The 18,827-nt window shown below is 39.8% G+C and overlaps 1 protein-coding gene across 7 annotated transcripts in view; it reads right to left on the minus strand.

The window, feature by feature from the left end:
* SHTN1 (shootin 1) overlaps positions 1-18,827 on the minus strand; it is a 121,692-nt gene that overhangs the window by 89,608 nt on the left and 13,257 nt on the right. For all 7 annotated transcript variants that reach the window (XM_063670312.1, XM_063670311.1, XM_063670313.1 and 4 more), the window contains exon 2: positions 5,561-5,613. In XM_063670312.1, coding sequence (XP_063526382.1) covers positions 5,561-5,613 — 53 coding nt within the window. The remainder of the gene's footprint in view (positions 1-5,560; positions 5,614-18,827) is intronic.

The following is an 18,827-nucleotide window of genomic DNA, read 5'->3' on the forward strand; positions in this document are numbered from 1 at the left end:
TAAAGATTTAAACATGCCCAGCATCAGAACTGTGCGTAATTTACCTGTTTACCTGTTTGAGAATCCTTGGCATACAGCGAAAGGGCCATCAATTCATTTTTAATAGTAATCGACGATTCTACTGCTCCACCTATGTAAGTCTGGCCAGAACTATGCTTTCTGGATTTCTACACTCTTATCCGTAAAGAATACAACACATTAAATCATTCCCACTAGGATGGAATTCCTTTCACTCTCTTTCTCTTTTGGTGTTCTTCTTTCTTCCAATTCAAAGTTCTTTCCCTCCAATTTTCACAGGCAAAAAAAGAAGTGGTAGCTGCCCTCAAAGCTGTCTTGCAGCATTCTCCAAATTCTAGGTATTGTGTGTTAGATGGAAACACATGTCATCAGAACAGAGATCCTTGCTCTTTGTTTCTAGATAGATTGCTGTTAATAAGAGACTCATTTTCACTTTCAAACTGCTAAGTAATTACTTTTTCTCTGGCACAACCACTTGCCACTCTGTCTCAAAGAAACTGCATGTATGTGGATGTATTATGCATGAACAGTTAGCATAATGGATGCATATCTTGCTCTTTAAAGTGGCTTCTTTACTGATTTTTTTTAAAAATAAAATACTTTGGGACCTTCATCTCTGAATATTACACAAGAGGAAGAAATTTTAACAATAGACAACTGAGCCAAGATGCAAACAGTATCATATATCCTGCTTCTTGAAACATAAGTCTTGGAAAGTGTCTGTCTCATTCTCTTTTCATTCATTGTTCCTGGCAAGCTGACAGAACTGCCTGATGCACTGTTACAGTAGCTCACCCAAACGACTTCTAATCAGCCACTTAAACATTTATGCATTTCAAAACTTGATCTCAGAACATAATACTAAACATAAATACTTACTATTTAAAGGCAGACATTCTTCTATTATACAGATTTCCTTCTTTTTATGCACACTCCACACACACCCCCACCCCCACCACTCTGAGAAACATGAAAGCTATTCCATTCAAAGCTCAATGACGCTTCCCCCCATATAGGAAAAAAACCCAAACGATTATGACAAAGATCCTGAGTGAGTCATAAGAGAATGCCCTTCAATTGTGGACGCATGACTAACATTTGAATATGGTGATTGCTACACAAGCAAAGTAAACCATTTTATTTGGTTGATTGCAAAATACATAGTCATCTATTTTTCCATACCCCAAAAATATAAATTTGAAGAGTTGTTCACCTCAGTATGATAGGCTCTTACTTTTTCACATACTGCTAAGTCCATTTAGAAAATGGGCAAAAAATAATGGAAAGTAGCAAGTAGCACCATTTCCATAATCCCCATTTATCTTGATGTTAAAAAAAAAACTCTCTGTTTTTACATTTTAAGGCAACCCACACCATTTGCTTATACTCTAATATTCTGATAATAAATTTTGCTCGTAAATGTGATACATACATACATAAATATGCAGATGTCTTATTAACAAAAAAGCAATAAATTCTGCTTGTGAGAGAGTTAGAGAAGACTTTGAAAAACCTAAGTGACATTTATTAAGCCAAGCATTAAAGGCTAGTAAAAGTTTATCACATGGAAAAGAGTAGGAACCTTGTCTTTTTGTTCTTTGTCCATTGCCCAGCCATGCTCTAGGCACTCAGAGCAGCATAATTGATTGTGGTTATTTGTCAACTTATTTGGGGTTCTCATTAGAGTGGTTTTACTTAAGAGTAGGACCTTCATATATTTTTCTTTATACCCCAGTACTCAGAAGGCATTCGATAAAAAGGTTTTCCTTCAAAAGAGCATTCCTTATAAACTCAAACAGATTGACTCCATCCTCAAAGTCACTGATAAAAAAAAAAACATAAAAGAAATGTTTTCCTAAAATGGAAGAACTGCAAAAAAAAAGAGAAATCCATCAAAACACTGGTCCATTCCCCCTACCCCAAATTTCCTGCTTTTATCCTTGGGATGCATTATGCCAGAATCTATATGTATATATACAAGTACACACATACATATATACACACATGTGAATATTTTGACATAAGATTGATTTGATACTTATATTCAACTTTCAGTTTTTCAACACAAACCAATAGCTGGTAAAGACAAATGACCCAGAAAAGGATCGGGTCTGATAATTTACTGTGGAAAACTCATGCACGAACAATACAGAATTAGAATAAAGTTAGGACCTTCGCGGAAGAAGAGTCAATAAGCTCCCACTGTTCACCTGCTTCTAAAAGAACATCGTGCTCAGAAGACCCATGTTTGAATCTAGACTCTGCCATGATCTGTGTAACAATGGGAACTTCACTCAAGCCCTGGGGTACTGTTCTCTCCTCTGTGAAATGGAGCGGACACACTGCTGTGTAGAGCATGAGACAGGGAGATGAGACAGCATGGATGTCCTATACCACGCAGCCTCTAAACAACTGCTTTCCCTGAAGAGCACCATGTCAGACCACTTGTCTCAACGCAAGAGACTGCAAACAGGGCAGGAAAAGATCCTGCCCAAAGGAATCACATCCACTGCCGCCTCCCATTGATAAGGTTCATGGCCTGGCGACAAAGATAGTAGACATGTGGAAGGGAAAAACACCTTGCAATTTATTTTTTTGCTTCCTCTGTTCATTCTAAATTTCCCTACATCAAATTAACCATGGCAAAAGGAGTCTTACTTTAATTTGCTGTCCCTGAACGATTTAACTGCACTCTGGTTTGGGACCATGAATGAAAGGATGGCCATATGTATTTGCTGATGTCAACTGGACAAAGCTCACCCAGCCAGGCACAAGAGAGTGCTTTCCCAGAGAAAATGCTGTTCTCCATTTACCACCTCCAGAACTAAAGCTGCTTTTACTCATTCTACACTCTATAAAAGGCTTTTATTATATGCTTCCCTCCTTTGTAATACAGCCCCCCCTTTTTGAGGAAAAACCTGCAGTAATAAGCAAGCTAGTCTTTTAACAGAAGATAAACAGAGTGCAGCGAACTTAAAACCACTCTACTTTGTTTTACCCAACCACACAGCATTCCATATTGCTTTCATTTCTTTTCTTCCCGTTTCTGTTAATAGTTATTTTTAAAGAATTACAACAGAAGCAGGTCAATAATGCCTACAGATGTCATGAAAGTATTAGGCCATACTCCATGCAGCGAAACATGTAAACAGTTAATGGGCTGAAGTAATTTATAATCCTCCTTTTACCAAATGCATTTTACCTATAATTCCACTTGCATAACGGATGATTCACTTAAAACCTCACTGCAGAAAGTGTCTGTCAGTTAAACAACCATCATCTCCACCAACAACAGATGTTTACAGAGCATCTACTATGTATTTTTAGGGCACTGCTAGGTCTACATGTAAGCAAGGATTAAACAAGAAGAATAAATAAAAAATTTTATCTACTTCCTCTTACATTATTCATTTCCTTCTATCATCCTTCTTTCTCTATTATATGAAGACAACTGTTTGCTTTCCCTTCTCTTACCTTCTAGGTTAAGTCAAAGAGTGCTCCTGAATTAACCCCTCCAACTTGCTTTGTTCTTCTCGTGGGTCAGGAGCAGCTATGAAAGAGACTCAGTGACTGATATCATCTCAGACTCTTTGTTCTCCTACAGCTGGAAGATAGCTGAGTATCTTAGAGCAAGATGCTCAAGTTATTCAGCCTAAGCATTACACTAGGTTTACTTTGGAATTTTGGGGCATCAGGGGCCCAGGATCTAAGAAAAACCTCCTTACCTGTTTATGTCCTCAGGACATTTGTGATTTTGCATAGTTACAGGGTTGGAATTAGAAATCATGCCAAACTACTATTTTCAGTGAGTGTGTGTGTGTGTGTGTGTGTGTGTGTGTGTGTGTGTGTGTGTGTGTGTGTGTGTGTGTGTGTGTGTGTGTGTGTGTGTGTGTGTGTGTGTGTGTGTGTGTGTGTGTGTGTGTGTGTGTGTGTGTGTGTGTGTGTGTGTGTGTGTGTGTGTTCTGAGACAAGATCTCTGTTGCCCAGGCTGGAATGCAGTGGTGCAATCATGACTCACTGCAGCTTCAACCTTTAGGGCTCCAGGGATCCCCTGCCTCAACCTCCCAAGTAGCTGGGACTACAAGTGCATGCCACCATGCCCGATTAATTTTTTAACTTTTTTGTAAGGATGGGGGTCTTACTATGTTGTCCAGGCTGGTCTTGAATTCCTGGTCTCAAGTGATTCTCCCACTTCAGCCTCCCAAAGTGCTTCTTAATATGTTATAGATGCAAGCACCAGCCCCTTCTAACATGGATGTTTTTATCACCTCCACCTACCATTCCCTGAATCACCTGATGAAGGCAAGAGAAGAAACTTAGGATTTCACAGAACACCAAGGATTTATTTACAAATGAGCAAAGGAGCCTTAAAACTAGGTGAAAAATAATGATCTAAAAATCCATTATAATCTGCTTTGAACTAGAGTACTTACCATTAATACCAGCATCCATACTACAGCTATATAGGTGGCAAATTAATAGTGAAAAAGTTAAATATAATTCTAAAGAGCCCAATAAGTGATCTCAAATATCCCATACGTTTTACAAATATTTAGCTTGCTGCCAGTTTTTATTACAGCTTTTACTCCGAAATTTTTAAAATGAGGTTTCACAATTTAGAGCAGTGATGGCTATCTTCTTCTTTAATATCTACTAAGGACCTGTTTTATTTATTTTTGATCAGGGATATTATGTTCTGAAATATTTGGCCTACCCAACAAAGTAATTTTTTTAAAGTAAATTTTGTTTGTGTCTAAAACCAAAAATAGGCAGTCTGCTTCCTCTCTATTTTTCATTTGCTATTCAGTCCCTCTACGTTTCTGACCTTAGGCTGTTCTTCCATTTGTCTCCTCCCTAAATTTACAAAAAAAAATATATCTATATATATGTATATATATATGTTATTAGCTATATATATTAGCAAGCATTCACAAACCTTAGATATTTTCAGTGATAAGAAGGATACAGTTTGTAAGGTAAGTAGAATTCAATTATTTAACAATTAAAACAAAACTGACAGAGTCCCTGAAAATATTCATCAGACTTCCCCACCTTCACAGCAGATGCTTCTCAACTTCCGGTGTATTATTCATATAAATAGAAGAAGCAGACATACAAAGATTTATGGAGGTATTGGGGTGAAACACCAATGACTAATTCCAAAGAGTTTTCTCCAGGACCCAATGTGTCTAGGTCCCAAAAGTACATGTATCAAGTGTTCAGTTCCACTGACAGAATCCCAAATCTGTCTGTTAGGGAAAAAGTACGATGCCTGGGGACTTGAGTTGCTTGGCCTGGTGCCTTGCTGCACATTTAGCCATGTAGTTAATCTCCCAGAGCTGCACCCACTGTGGCATGCCTGCTATTCTTTACCATCTGGAGCCTGGAGTTGGTATTAGCTTGAACCACACATGCAAGAGAAAAGGGAAGAAAAGAAAAAAAACAACCCTCATTCACATTTAACTGAAATTGGTGACTGAACAATGCTGCCTAGGCTTTTACACATGTAAGAAAGGGGAAAAAAAAAAGGTAAAGTACAAACCTTCTCCTTTGTTTTCTGGTTCTCTGCTCTAAGGTCTTCATATTCGCCTATTGCTAAAAGAAAAAAGGAAAGCAACATTACAACACTGTCAAAAGTTTACTGCAGGGAAACCTGGGGAATCCAGCTAACCCCCACTGTCTTCTTACTAGGTTGAGGTAGGGTGGAGAAGAGCCTGCAGAAAAGGGGCTTCTGCTTTTTATTTTTTTATTTTGTAGAGACAGGGTCTCACTATGTTGCCCAGGCTGGTCTCAAAACTCCTGGGCTCAAGCGATCCTCCTGCCTTGGCCTCGCAAAGTGCGATTACAGGCATGAGCCACCAAACCCCGTCTGGGCTCCTGCTTTTAACAGTAAGGAAGAAAAAGCAGACATGAGCCCACCAAACTAAATTTCAGTTCTCCCTAGGTCATTAGGAACACCCATGAGCCAGGAGAGGTGACAGATGACAAGGAATTTCTCCTTTCTGATGCTCAGCACTTGGTCCTGTGAAAGGATTCAGGCAGGTGTTCCCTGAAGTTCCTCCCAGTACTGTTAGTCTGTGGTACTGTAATCAGAGATTTATTTAGAAAATCAGCCTGTAGAAAGTAGAGTAGGTTTGCACACTTGACTCAATGTCACACGTCTGCTTTATTCACAAAGCAAAAAATTTATGAAGGATTTAGCTAAGAACAACTATTTACAGACAAGATTGTCAGTCACGACCAGAAATTCAGACTCATTTCACTAAATGGGGAAGATATGTTAAACTGTTTGGAAATATTATCCACTACGTAGGGGGGAAAGTTGTGTACTTAAAATCCTTTATTGCCCCCCCCCAAAAAAAAAAAAACGAAACCTAAATCCCCACATTCATCTTTAATCAAAGCACCATTTTTAGGTATCCCTACAGTTGAGAATATGAAGTTTTGAACACATTAAGTGAGAAGAAAAAGAATGGCCTAAGATCAATGACAGAGCAGAACATCTGAAGTAAGTCTAAAACTGCAGCTCACCCCAGGGCTGGCACCTTGACTGGCACCAGAACATCAATGAATCATCAGGTTGATTTTCCTTTTTTAAGAGACAGGGTCTTATTCTGTCACTTAGGCTGGAGTGCAGTGGCAAAATCATAGCTCACTGCAGTTTTGAATTCCCGGGCTCAAAACGATCCTCCCACCTCCGCCTCCTGAGTAGCTGGAACTACAGGCACATACTACCATGCCCAGCTAAATTTTTAGATTTCTTGTAGAGATGGGGTCTTGCTGTTTTGCCCAGGCTGGTCACAATTTGAACTTTTGTCTTTATGGATTTATCTACCAAAAAAAAAAAAAAACCCCTCAGTTTTTCTTTTAAGAAAGAAAAAAAAAACAGAGCTTCCTATTTCTATGAATAATCTAGAAACAGAAATAAAAAATCTGAAACCAGTGGCTGCAAGAACATCCCAGATACTCTGGTCCTTAATTCCAGAAGTGTATGATTCTAACGACTAGGGCAAAGAACACCCCAGAAACAGACAATTAACATGGTAAAGCACATGTCTTGTTTTCTCCTGTGGTGATCAAAAGGGTTCAGAATGGCTACTGTGATGGTGGCACCAAAGTCCTCAAATCCAAATTCAAATCAGCGAATATTTATGAGATTATATCACCAATGTCCAGAAGTTTTATTAGTATACCAGGAGCACTTAAACAAGAATTAATAGACAATTTTATTGAAGCCACATCCCAAAATAATCCTTGAAAATTAGCCCATAAAATAGATGAATGTGTACATGTAAAGATATAGTTCTTCTGAAAATAATTACATTTACAGGCTGGGCGAGATGGCTCACACCTGTAATCTCAACACTTTGGGAGGCCGAGGTGGGCAGATCACCTGAGGTCAAGAGTTCAAGACCAGCCTGGCCAACACGGCAAAACTCCGCCTCTACAAAAAGTACAAAAATTAGCTGGGCATGGTAGCACTTGCCTGTAGTCCCAGATACTTGGGAGGCTGAGGCAGGAGAATCATGTGAACCTGGGAAGCAGAGGTTGCAGTGAGCCAAGAACGCACCACAGCACACTCCAACCTGGGCGACAGAGTGAGACTCTGTCTCAAAAACAAAACAAAACAAAACAAAACATTTTCAACAGAAAAAGATTTGACTGACTTAGAATGAAGCCCTCTGCACACCAGCTCTTCATCAGCCCCACCACACATACCGCAAGAATTAAGTAAAACTCAATTGTCTTTGGAGCTGAAAAACCAATGAAATGTGTCCCCACCTTTTTAACTGAAAGAAACAAGAACTAAGTAAGAACTTCTAAAAATATTCACTTATCGCTTCTCGGCCTTTTGGCTAAGATCAAATGTAAAAATATTCACTTACACCACCACTGGGTAGTCTATGGTCATGATCCCATATCTTATTACTGTATCTTAAATTGTTTCAAAAAATAGATATATAAGTATTTTATTAAGAGACTTTGATTTTAGGTTACTTGACATTTAAAAGTATCTATAGATGAAGCTGAAAAAAACAAAATTTATTTAATGTTCTATTATTGGTGACCTACTTTACAGACATACAGAATGAACAATAAAGGCTTATAAAACCATGATCTCAGCCGGGTGTGGTGGCTCACGCTTGTAATGCCAGCACTTTGGGAGGGTGAGGCGGGCAGATCATCAGGTCAGGAGTTCGAGACCAGCCTGACCAACACGGTGAAACCCCGTCTCTACTAAAAATACAAAAAAATTAGCTGGGCGTGGTAGCGCACACCTGTAATCCCAGCTACTCAGAGGCTGAGGCAGAAGAATTGCTTGATCCCGGGAGGCAGAGGTTGCAGTGAGCCAAGATTGCACCACTGTATTCCAGCCTGGGCAACAGAGCAAGACTCCATCTCAAAAACAAACAAACAAAAAACCATGATCTTATATTGACATTAAGAAATTTTTTTCTATTTAAAACATCAGATAATGGTTTTGAAGTCTTTTTTAAAATACCAATACTATTCTTCCATTATACTGCCAATAGAACCCAGATGAAACATTGTAGGCTCCCAATTACTGAGTATTTATGAAAATAATTAAGAATCTTTGAACTATCATATTTTAATGAAAATCACAGAAAATATGCTTTCTGGTGACTATGTACAACTTTAAAGTAAGGTATAAGGAAAGGAACAGTATGAGAATAATTCAACCCCTTGCTAATAAAACCAAGCTCACTACCATAAACAACACGTACACAGACATGCACACACGTACGTATCACAGTGGATCCCTAACCCTAACTTCAGCAAAAGTGGCAAAAACTGAAGTGATCTATATTACTCAGCTCCTTTTTGGCAATGTTACGAGGTCGCAGAGAAAGCTGCCTTTTTGTTTCAGAACTGGCTTACAGTCTGAAAATTTTAAAAACTGAGCTTGCACAGCTCAAGTGATTCCATCAGAGACATCCTCCAAATCCTGAATTCTCCAATGCTGAAGAGATTCATCTGGCCGGGCGCAGTGGCTCACGCCTGTAATCCCAACACATTGGGAGGCCAAGGTGGGGGGGATCACTTGAGGTCAAGAGTTCAAAACCTGCCTGGCCAACATGGTGAAACCGCATCTCTACTAAAAATACAAAAAAATTAGCCAGGTGTGGCAGCACACGCCTGTAATCCTAGCTACTCAGGAGGCTTGAGGTGGGAAGATCACTTGAACCCAGGAGGCGGAGGTTGCAGTGAGCCGAGATCATATTACTGCACTCCAGCCTCGGTAACAGAGCAAGACTCTGTCTCAAAAAAAAAAAAAAAAGAACAGATGAATCTGACCAATTATCAGCATATGAAAGATACCTGCAGCTTGAGAGCTCAAGAAGACTTCATCTCTCAGATTTACAGGTACAGTATATTTCACTGTACTATAAGGTTATATAGGACAGTAATTAAAAAGTGCATCCTAATGACAGCCTGAGCACTTACTGGCTAGGTGACCTTGGGCAAATCAGTTAATCTCTCTGAGTCTCAGGTTCCTCATCTGGAAAATAGGAATAATAATTATACATCTCTTATAGTGTTGTTATTAAGAGTAAATGAGTTAACATATACAAGAGTATTTGGGCTTATTAACTGTTCAAAACATGTTAGCCATGGTTATTATTACTGATATAGCAAAGTACATCAAATTCTGTGTTTATGACAAAAGAAGTGTCCTGCATGGCAGACAGGAAAAATTTCCAGGGTACTTCTATCCTCCACCAAATAAAGGGAGGGGAAAAGGGCTAAAGATCAACTGCAAACGATTTGTTGCAGTAAAGAAAGGTGGCAAAGAAGTAAAAGCACTTCTGAGAGCTGTACTTGTCAATCCTGGCTACACATTAAAATCACCTGCGGTGCTTTTAAATCACATAGATGCCTCGCCCCTCCTGCTTTAAGATTCTGATTTAACTATTCTGGGTTAGAACCTGGGCATCCAGATAGATAGATAGATAGATAGATACATACATACATACATACACACACACACACACACACACACACATATATATATTTAGAAGTGACAGCCCCAGGTAATTCCAATGTACAGCCAAAGTGGGCTGTAACATAACAATGTAGAATGGAAGAAAAAGGAAGATGGTGGAGAAAACAAGGAGAATATCAGGCAGAGCACGTGTTTCAAGAATCATGCTGGTTTTCTATTTTCTAACTCCTCAATGCCAAGAAAAGGAGTTTTTTCCCCAAGCTTCAAATCATGACATAGCCAGCCCAACAGGCAGCTGAGTAGACTTAGTTGTTTCAGAAATGTGACAACTAAAGTTCGTAACTACAAGCCAGTAACACCTCTAGCTAGGGTTAATAAGAATCATGCTTTGTCTGGGATTTTGTCAGTTTTAGCGCTGAAAGTTCAGCATCCTAGGAAACCTCCCAGTCCCAGGGAGGCTAATCACTCTACCTCTAGCACTCTTTCCAGACCAGTATTTCCAACAAATACTTATCAGACCTGTGTTGTCCAAAATGGTAGCCATTAGCCACAAGTAGCTATTTAAATTTTAATTGATTGAAACTAAAGAAAACGTAAAATTCAGTTCTTCAGTTGCATAAGTTACATTTCAAATGCTCGATAGCCACATGTGACTAGTAGTGCCATAATGGACAGTGGACACAGAACATTTCCAACATAGCAGACAGTTCTACTGACAGTTCTAGGCCGCTCTGTCAGGAGGCTCTGCAAGCATCTCAAACTCAACTTTTAGAAAGTGAGCTCATCAATTTCCCTTCCCTATTCCCTGTATGAAAGGTCTCCTTTCATTGGTGTCATCATCTACCTACTCAGTCCTCAAGCTACTACCTGCAGGATCACCCTTGAGTTCCCACTTTTTTCTCCCTCCAAAGGATCATCAAACTGCTCAAACCTCTAAAAAGTATCTCTGCAATCTGCCCTTCCTCTGAAGCTGTTATCTCTGCCCTTAGACCCTCAATAATGACAAAACCCTCCTATCTAGTTCTAACTTCCTTCTATCCCAAGGGCATTCTTTACATAGCAGTTAGTTAACAAAGCGAGCTGGTTATTACATGTTTAGAAACTTCCAAAGACCTTATCTTTATTGCCTGGAATCCCACTCTACTGCCCACCATTCAGCCTCAAAGGCCACACCCAAAGTCCCAGTGCTTCCCTAAACCCTCTAAGACCTTTCATACTTAGGTACCTTTGCAAATGTTTTTCCCTCTGCCTGCAAAAGCTTTCCCTACCCCATCTCCCCTATCTCCTCTTTTTCAAAGCAATTCAACTGTTACTTCTTCTAAGAAGCCTTCCCCATATACTTCATGCAAAATCAGCAGGTTTATCTTAATATACCATCAGAGTACACTGTTCATATAGCTCTATTAGAGCATCTACATATAACATTATAAATTATCTGTACACAGGTCTGTTTTCCTGTCGTTCTTCCTACCTGATTCACTGCTATATGTCTTATATGAATACCAAACAGAGTCCATGCCTACGCTGAATAAATGAATGGATGGTTCGTGTAAATCTGTGAGGCAAAACAATCCAAATATTAACATCCCCATTTTACAAACAAAGACACAAATGCATAGAGAAGTCAAATCCCACAATACAGAATGGTAGTGGAAGCACCAATCTACTGACTCCCAGAGTCATTCATCCAAAAAGACATTACTGAGCATTACTGTGTGCAATGCACTAAAGCACTGGATCAGAAATAATCCTCTTGGCTAAAGACTACAACTTTATCTATCCAGATTCCCACATCTAGGATGCTGTCTGACATATAGATTATTTGATAAACGTGTTAAATTAAGGAATAAGGAAGAATGGATCTAGGTCTTCACGTGACCAAATCATGAAAGAGCACATACTCCCCTCCCCACGGTAAGAGTCTCTTCTACATCATATATTGTATCAAGATACTTAATAAAAACGAAGGTTTAAATAGCCATCAAATGTAACCAGAAAACAAGACCTCATGGGAGCTTCTAATGTAGACTCTCATCCATTCAGTCTGCATCTTTGATACTCAGGGAGCTTTGAGATACCTCTTACTAATGGGGAATGAGGACACGAGTCACAAAAGATAGTGTTCAATTACAACATTATTCCCTTCTGTACACATCCCAATGGGTCGTCCTCTTATAACCAGAGTAGAAAGAGAAGTCATTTGTAACTTACTTGTTAATTAAAGCATTTGAAAAGCCATGGAAAACACTGCTAGAAAATCTGATCAAAAAACAAAGGTGACAGATTTCATATCCTGAAAAGAAATTACAGCAAACCAGAAATGTATTCATTACATGGTAAAACACACAGTTCAGTGTTAATAAATTAATGATACTTAAGAAGTACTCTCAACAAACTACATTAATGACTTCAAATTAACCAAGAAGAAAGGAAGAAAACTGAGTATCTTTAAAATACACATATAAGTCTGATTTCTGGTCTGTCATATAAGGAGCTTGTAAATCCTCATTCCGTCCTCACAACAAAAAGTAAAAACAAATTGAAAATTAACAACTCTTCCTAAGATCTATCAGATAATTGAAGTCACAGGGCAAACCACCAACCCCAAAACTGAAGAGACACATAAGGCAGACAGAAAGGATTATAATTTATTAGAGAAGCAACCCAGAAGCGAAACCTCCTTGGGAACCGGTACCTGGTAACTGGTACTGGAAACCCTAAACTGTAATTAAAGAATAGCTGGAGGCTCAGTTTGGACAAGTTTGAGAGTTAAAATGGCCAGGGGGACGCAGCCTTAGAGGGGGCCCCTAAACTTTTGTGAGTTTCACTTCCAGGATCACTACTAGATGCTCAAAATGAAAATTTTCCCTACTACTCTGACAGGTGGCATAGAAAAGTAGCACTATTGACAGAGTCCAGTGGCTCAACCTGTAATCCAGCACTTTGGGAGGCCAAGCCAGGAGAATCATTTGAGCTCAGGAGTTTGAGGCCGGCCTGGGCAACATAGGAAAACCCAGTATCTTTTTTTTTTTTGAGACGGAGTCTTGCTCTGTCACCCAGGCTGGAGTGCAGTGGTGCAGTGTGATCTCGGCTCACTGCAACTTCTGCCTTCCAGGTTCAAGCGATTCTCCTGCCTCAGCCTCCTGAGTAACTGGGATTACAGGCGCCAGCCACCACATCCAGCTAATTTTGGCATTTTTAGTAGAGACGGGGTTTCACCATGTTGGTCAGGCTGGTCTTGAATTCCAGACCTCGTGATCCACCAGCCTCGGCCTCCTAAAGTGCTGGGATTACAAGGTGTGAGCCACCGCGCCTGGCCTATTTTTTTAAAAGGAAAATAAGGTAGCCTCTATGAAATATGCCCAGAGCATTTTGTTCCTCTGAACAATGTCTGTCCTCAAGAGAAACTATCTTACCAGAGCCTAACAGACTTGGTGGAAGGCAAATACCCAACGCCAGCCCCCACTAGCCTTCTTGTCTCATCTAAGAGGTAAATAAAACAAAACTAAGAAGAACTCGTAAAGGTCACATCCTAGGGACCCGGGGTCACTAAGAGCTAGTCATAAAACTATGATCTAATCACAGAACTACAGAACACTTCCCTTCCTTCCATACGTTACCACCATCCTAATGTTTATACAACTTGATTCCTAATTGCCAAAACTTGGGAACAAACAAGATGTTCTTCAATAGGTGAATGGATAAACAAACTGTGGTACATCCAGATAACGGAACAGTATCCGGTGTTAAGAAGCAGTCGGTGTTAAGAAGTAGTAAGTGAATTATGAAGCCACAAAAAAAGACAAGGAAAAAACTGTACATTGCTAAGTGAAAAGTCAATCTAAAAAGGCTACATACATATGATTCCAATTATATGACATTCTAGAAAAGGCGAAACTATGGAGACAATAAAAATATCAGTGGGAGGTCAGACGCAGTGGCTCACACCTGTAATCCCAGCACTTTGGGAGGCCAAGGTGGGTGGATCACAAGGTCAGGAGATCAAGACCATCCTGGCCAACATGGTGAAACCCCGTCTCTACTAAAAAAAACAAAAATTAGCCAGGAGTGGTGGCATGTGCCTGCAGTCGCAGCTACTAGGGAGGCTGAGGCAGGAGAATCACTTGAACCGAGGAGGCGGAGGTTGCAGTCAGCCAAGATCGTGCCACTGCACTCCAATCTGGTGACAGCGAGACTCCGTCTCAAAAAAAAAAAAAAAAAAAAATCAGTGGGTGCCAAGGATTTGTAGTTAAAAACGAAGGGTTAAACAGGCAGAGCACAAGACATTTTTAGAGCAGTGGTACTATTCTGTACTATAATGGTGAATACATGTGCTATGTATTTGTCCAAACCCATAGAATGTACAAGACAAAAAGTGAGCCCTAATGTAAATTATGGATTTTACTTAATATATTGATTCTGGCTCAACAATTCTAACTAATGTACCACACTAATTAAAGCAAGATGTTAATAATAGTAGAAATGAGAATAGGAAAAGGTGAAGAGGAATGTGAATATTCTCTGAACTTTTGGCTCCATTTTCTGTAAATCTAAACTTCTAAAAAAAAGTCTTATTTATTTAAAAAGCTAATACACACACACACACACACACACACACACAATCAATCATACACAAATTTGTGCCATAGAGGATTTGAAATGGAATCAAGCCTAAAGGATCTTGATATAGTAGTACTCTTCATGGTACCACAGAAAAATTTCAGAATTCATGGATGGGCTTATTTTACTTATTTTATTTTATATTTTATATTTTCTTTTACTTATTATTTTATATTTTATTTTATTTTACTTATATATTAGTTATTTATTTATTTTATTATTATTTTTGAGACAGGGTCTCACTCTGTCACCCAGGCTGGAGTGGAGTGACATGATTATAGCTCAATGTAACCCCAAACTCCTAGGCTCAAGCAATCCTTCTGCCTCAGTCTCTCCAGTTACAGATGCATACCACCCTGCCCAGCTGATCTTTTATTTTTATTTTTTGTAGGGAGGGGTTCTTGTTAGGTTGCCAAGGCTGGTTGTACTCGTGGCCTCAAACAATCCACCTACCTCAGCCTCCCAAAGCACTGGGATTATAGGCATGAACCATCATGCCTGGCCCAGAACTCATGTTTTAGTGTTTAAAATACTAAGCAGGCACGGTATGCAATCAATCAATCAATAAAAGCATGTTCCTTCTACATCTTGAGGCAAAGCTTAGCTGTGCAACAGTCTTACAGAATAAAATTTAAAGCACAACAAAGTTTAAAATACATATATTTTTTGGATCCCACAATTCAATTTTCAAGAATTTTTCCTGTACCCCAAAAATCCATGTAATTATTATGTCTATTAAAAAAAACTATTTTTAAAATGAATTTTTCCTACAGCTGCACTTAAAGATACATGTGTATAAGAATGTAAGCAGAATTATTATATTTAGTAAACTTCACTTTTATAAGTTTCAGATTTCCAGTAAAACTGCAAAGATACAGCAATATCTTACATTAGTATGGTGCACTTGCTACAATTAATGGACCAATATTGATACACTGCTACGAACTAAAGTCCATATTTTATTCAGACTTCCTTAGTTTTTACATAATGACCTTTTCTAGGATCCCATCTGGGATACCACATTACATTTAGCTATTATATATACTGCAAAAAAAAAAAAAAACAGAATATTTCTCCTTAAAATATGAAGAACTGGGGAGAACTAAAGATAATTAGGATGCAGGGGAGCTTTCTACCTTTCCTGTTTGCCTAAAAGCAGGATAGAGAATTACAAAAACAAAAGGTCTTTCTAACCTCCCCCTCGTTCCTGCCTAAAAACAGGATATAAATTCTCCTTTACAATCCATATCAGCTCAACAATGGCACCAGAGGAATCTGCAAGCAGACTTTGCCCCATTAGCTTCCCCATACATTTACCTTCCCACATTTTCCCACCCTTGGAAGCCTGGGACTGCTTTCCTTTGTCCTATCACTTCTCTAAAATGAAGTGTTCTTTGTTGAAGATGATAATATAAACCAGAGTTTTAAACCACTACTTAGAGTTACTTTTCGGCCTCGCGATGTGCATTGCATGTGTTAATAAACTTGCTGTCTCTTGTTAATTTGTCTTTTGTTACAGGAGTCTGTCCCAATTACCAACTTATGAGGCTTGAGGAAAATATGATTTTTTCTCCCTTTCATTTTGGCATAGTTGGCAGGAAATTCTGGGCCACTTCACTCGCTCTGGGACCTGCAGACACAATCCTAGGAGAACAGAACAGGCAGAAGCTGGTAGGAAAAGATAATTCTTACAAAGGTAGCTCTCCCAAATCTCTACCTGTAGTGCCTGGTCAAGAGGGGAAGGTAAAAATTTTTCCTTGTTCCTTCCTTTCCAAATTCAGATTGGCAGGAAAAAAACATTTGAAATTTAAAAAGAGAAAATTCGTTCTTTGAATTTGTGACTCCTGTATATTTGGTTTGGGTATATTGATGACTGATCTTTAGCCACCCAGAAAAGGCCTTTGTTTTTCTTGTCTCTCTTTTTTTTTTTTTTTTTTTTTTTTGGTGTGGTTTGTCATAAAAAGGAAAACCGTCAAAAGATTCTTCCACCTTGTTGTGTTTTGAGAACTTGGCTTTTGCAACAAGCAAGGTTTTTCTCCTTGCTTGTTCTCCCAGGGGGCACGAATTGTCAGATTTGTATCAGGCAGCAGCTATCCAGCTGGCTAGGAGTCTAAAACATGTTTGTCCAGCCATTCCAGCTCTCAAGGAACATTCTCTTAATTGTTTTAACATTCACTGCCTTGTTAACAATGAGGGTCTTTGCTTTCTTAGGATGTCGTTGGAAGAAACTGGATCTTGAGGGGAACTGCATCTTTTTCATCCTACCCTCTTTGGAGTGTAATTCTTGCATCTATGGTTTTAAGCCATAAAGAGGCTTATTGTTAGCAAACCCCCAAACACACCCCATGGGCAGCTTTCGTTTTTCTGTTTGTCTTAGTGATTCCTGTGTCTTTTTGTCCTTCCATCTCTTGGTGGCACACAGGTTATTGGGCCTTTCTTCCTTCTGTCTTTTGGGAGTGGTGTGGCTCTTGGAAGGGCTGCATCTTCTACTCCCTCTTTGAAGACGCTGGTTAAAGCCTTAAAGGGCTTCTTGGTTTTAGCCAGGCGCGGTGGCTCACGCCTGTAATCCCAGCACTTTGAGAGGCTGAGGCGGGTGGATCACAAGGTCAGGAGATCGAGACCATCCTGACTAACACGGTGAAACCCTGTCACTACTAAAAATACAAAAAGTTAGCCGGGCGCGGTGGTGGGCGCTTGTAGTCCCAGCTGAGGGACTCTCCTGCCTCTGGAGGCTGAGGCAGGAGAATGGCGTGAACGCGGGAGTCAGAGCTTGCAGTGAGCCGAGATCACCCCACTGCACTCCATCCAGCCTGGGCGACAGAGCGAGACTCCGTCTCAAAAAAAAAAAGAAGAAGAAGGGCTTCTTGGTTTTAGTCTCATGCATGGTTGTAGTTTTGGTCTTGAGTCACTTGTAATATATAACTTTGGTATAGAATTTTGGTTTACATTTGTTTCTTAGTCTATCTTTGTTGCTATAAATGAATACCTGAAGCTGGGTCATTTGTAAAGAAGTTTATTTGGCTCATGGTTCTGCAGGCTGTACAAGGAACATGGCACCAGCATCTGTTTGTGTTGATGACTTCAGGCTGCTTCCACCCCTGGCAGAAGGCGAAGGGGAACAGGCGTGTGGAGCGATCATATGGTGAGAGAGGAAAGCAGGAGAGAAGGGAAAGGTGTTATGCGTTTTTTTAACAAGTAGCTCTCAGGGGAACACTCAGGGAGGCTATAGTAGACAACTCTTCTAGCTTCATTACTTATTGCTACAAGGTACTAAAAAGTAGGCATTACTAGGAGGACAAAAGCACCAGGCCATTCATGAGGGATCCAGCCCCATGACCCAAACACCTCCCATTAAGGTCTCACCTCCAACATTAGGGAATCAAATTTCAACATGAGATTTTGGGGGACAAATATCCAAACTTTCAAACTATAGCAATTTGCCTGTTTCTTTCTCTCCTAAGCTAAAATGGAACTATACATTCAGGGGGAAAAATGATTTATTAAAACACTGCAGGCCGGGCACTATGGCTCACGTTTGTAATCCCAGCACTTTGGGAGGCCAAGGCAGGCTGACTGCTTGAGATCAGGAGTTCAAGACCAGCCTGAGCAGCATGGTGAAACCCTGTCTCTACAAAAAATACCAATACTAGCCAGGCGTAGTGGCACACACCTGTAGTTCCAGCTACTCGGGAGGCTGAGGTGGGAGGATGGTTGGAGCTCGAGAGGTTGAGGCTGCAGTGCATCATGATCATGCCACTGCACTCCAGCCTGGGTGACAGAGTGAGATGCTGTCTCAAAAAACAAACAAAACAAAACAAAACAAAACAAAACAAAACAAATTCCAAAGGCAAACAGCACTAAAGCTGAAAGGGAAATCTTTTTATTTCTATCTTAGTTGGAAATCTCCTCCCTGATAACACAAGTTAAAGATAATGCAATTAGATAAACAAGTCAGTCCATTGATATGCAGACTGCAACCCAAACTCTCTGAGGAATTAAAAACAACTCTCCTTGTCTTGCAAATTGTTTACAAAAATAGGATGTGCCTCTAAAAGCAATTCAAAGCCCACTTATTCTAACTAACCCCAAATCTCACCTATTCATCTCAGGATGCCAGCAAATGCTGTTCAACATCAGGACATTGAAATCAGTACTGGCCTGCACTTAAGAAGGAAAAGCTGAAATACTAATTACCCTAGGCCTCTAGTAGGCAAATAAGCCC

This window comes from Pongo pygmaeus, chromosome 8 (genome assembly GCF_028885625.2).
Source record: "Pongo pygmaeus isolate AG05252 chromosome 8, NHGRI_mPonPyg2-v2.0_pri, whole genome shotgun sequence".
Lineage (NCBI taxonomy): Eukaryota > Metazoa > Chordata > Mammalia > Primates > Hominidae > Pongo > Pongo pygmaeus.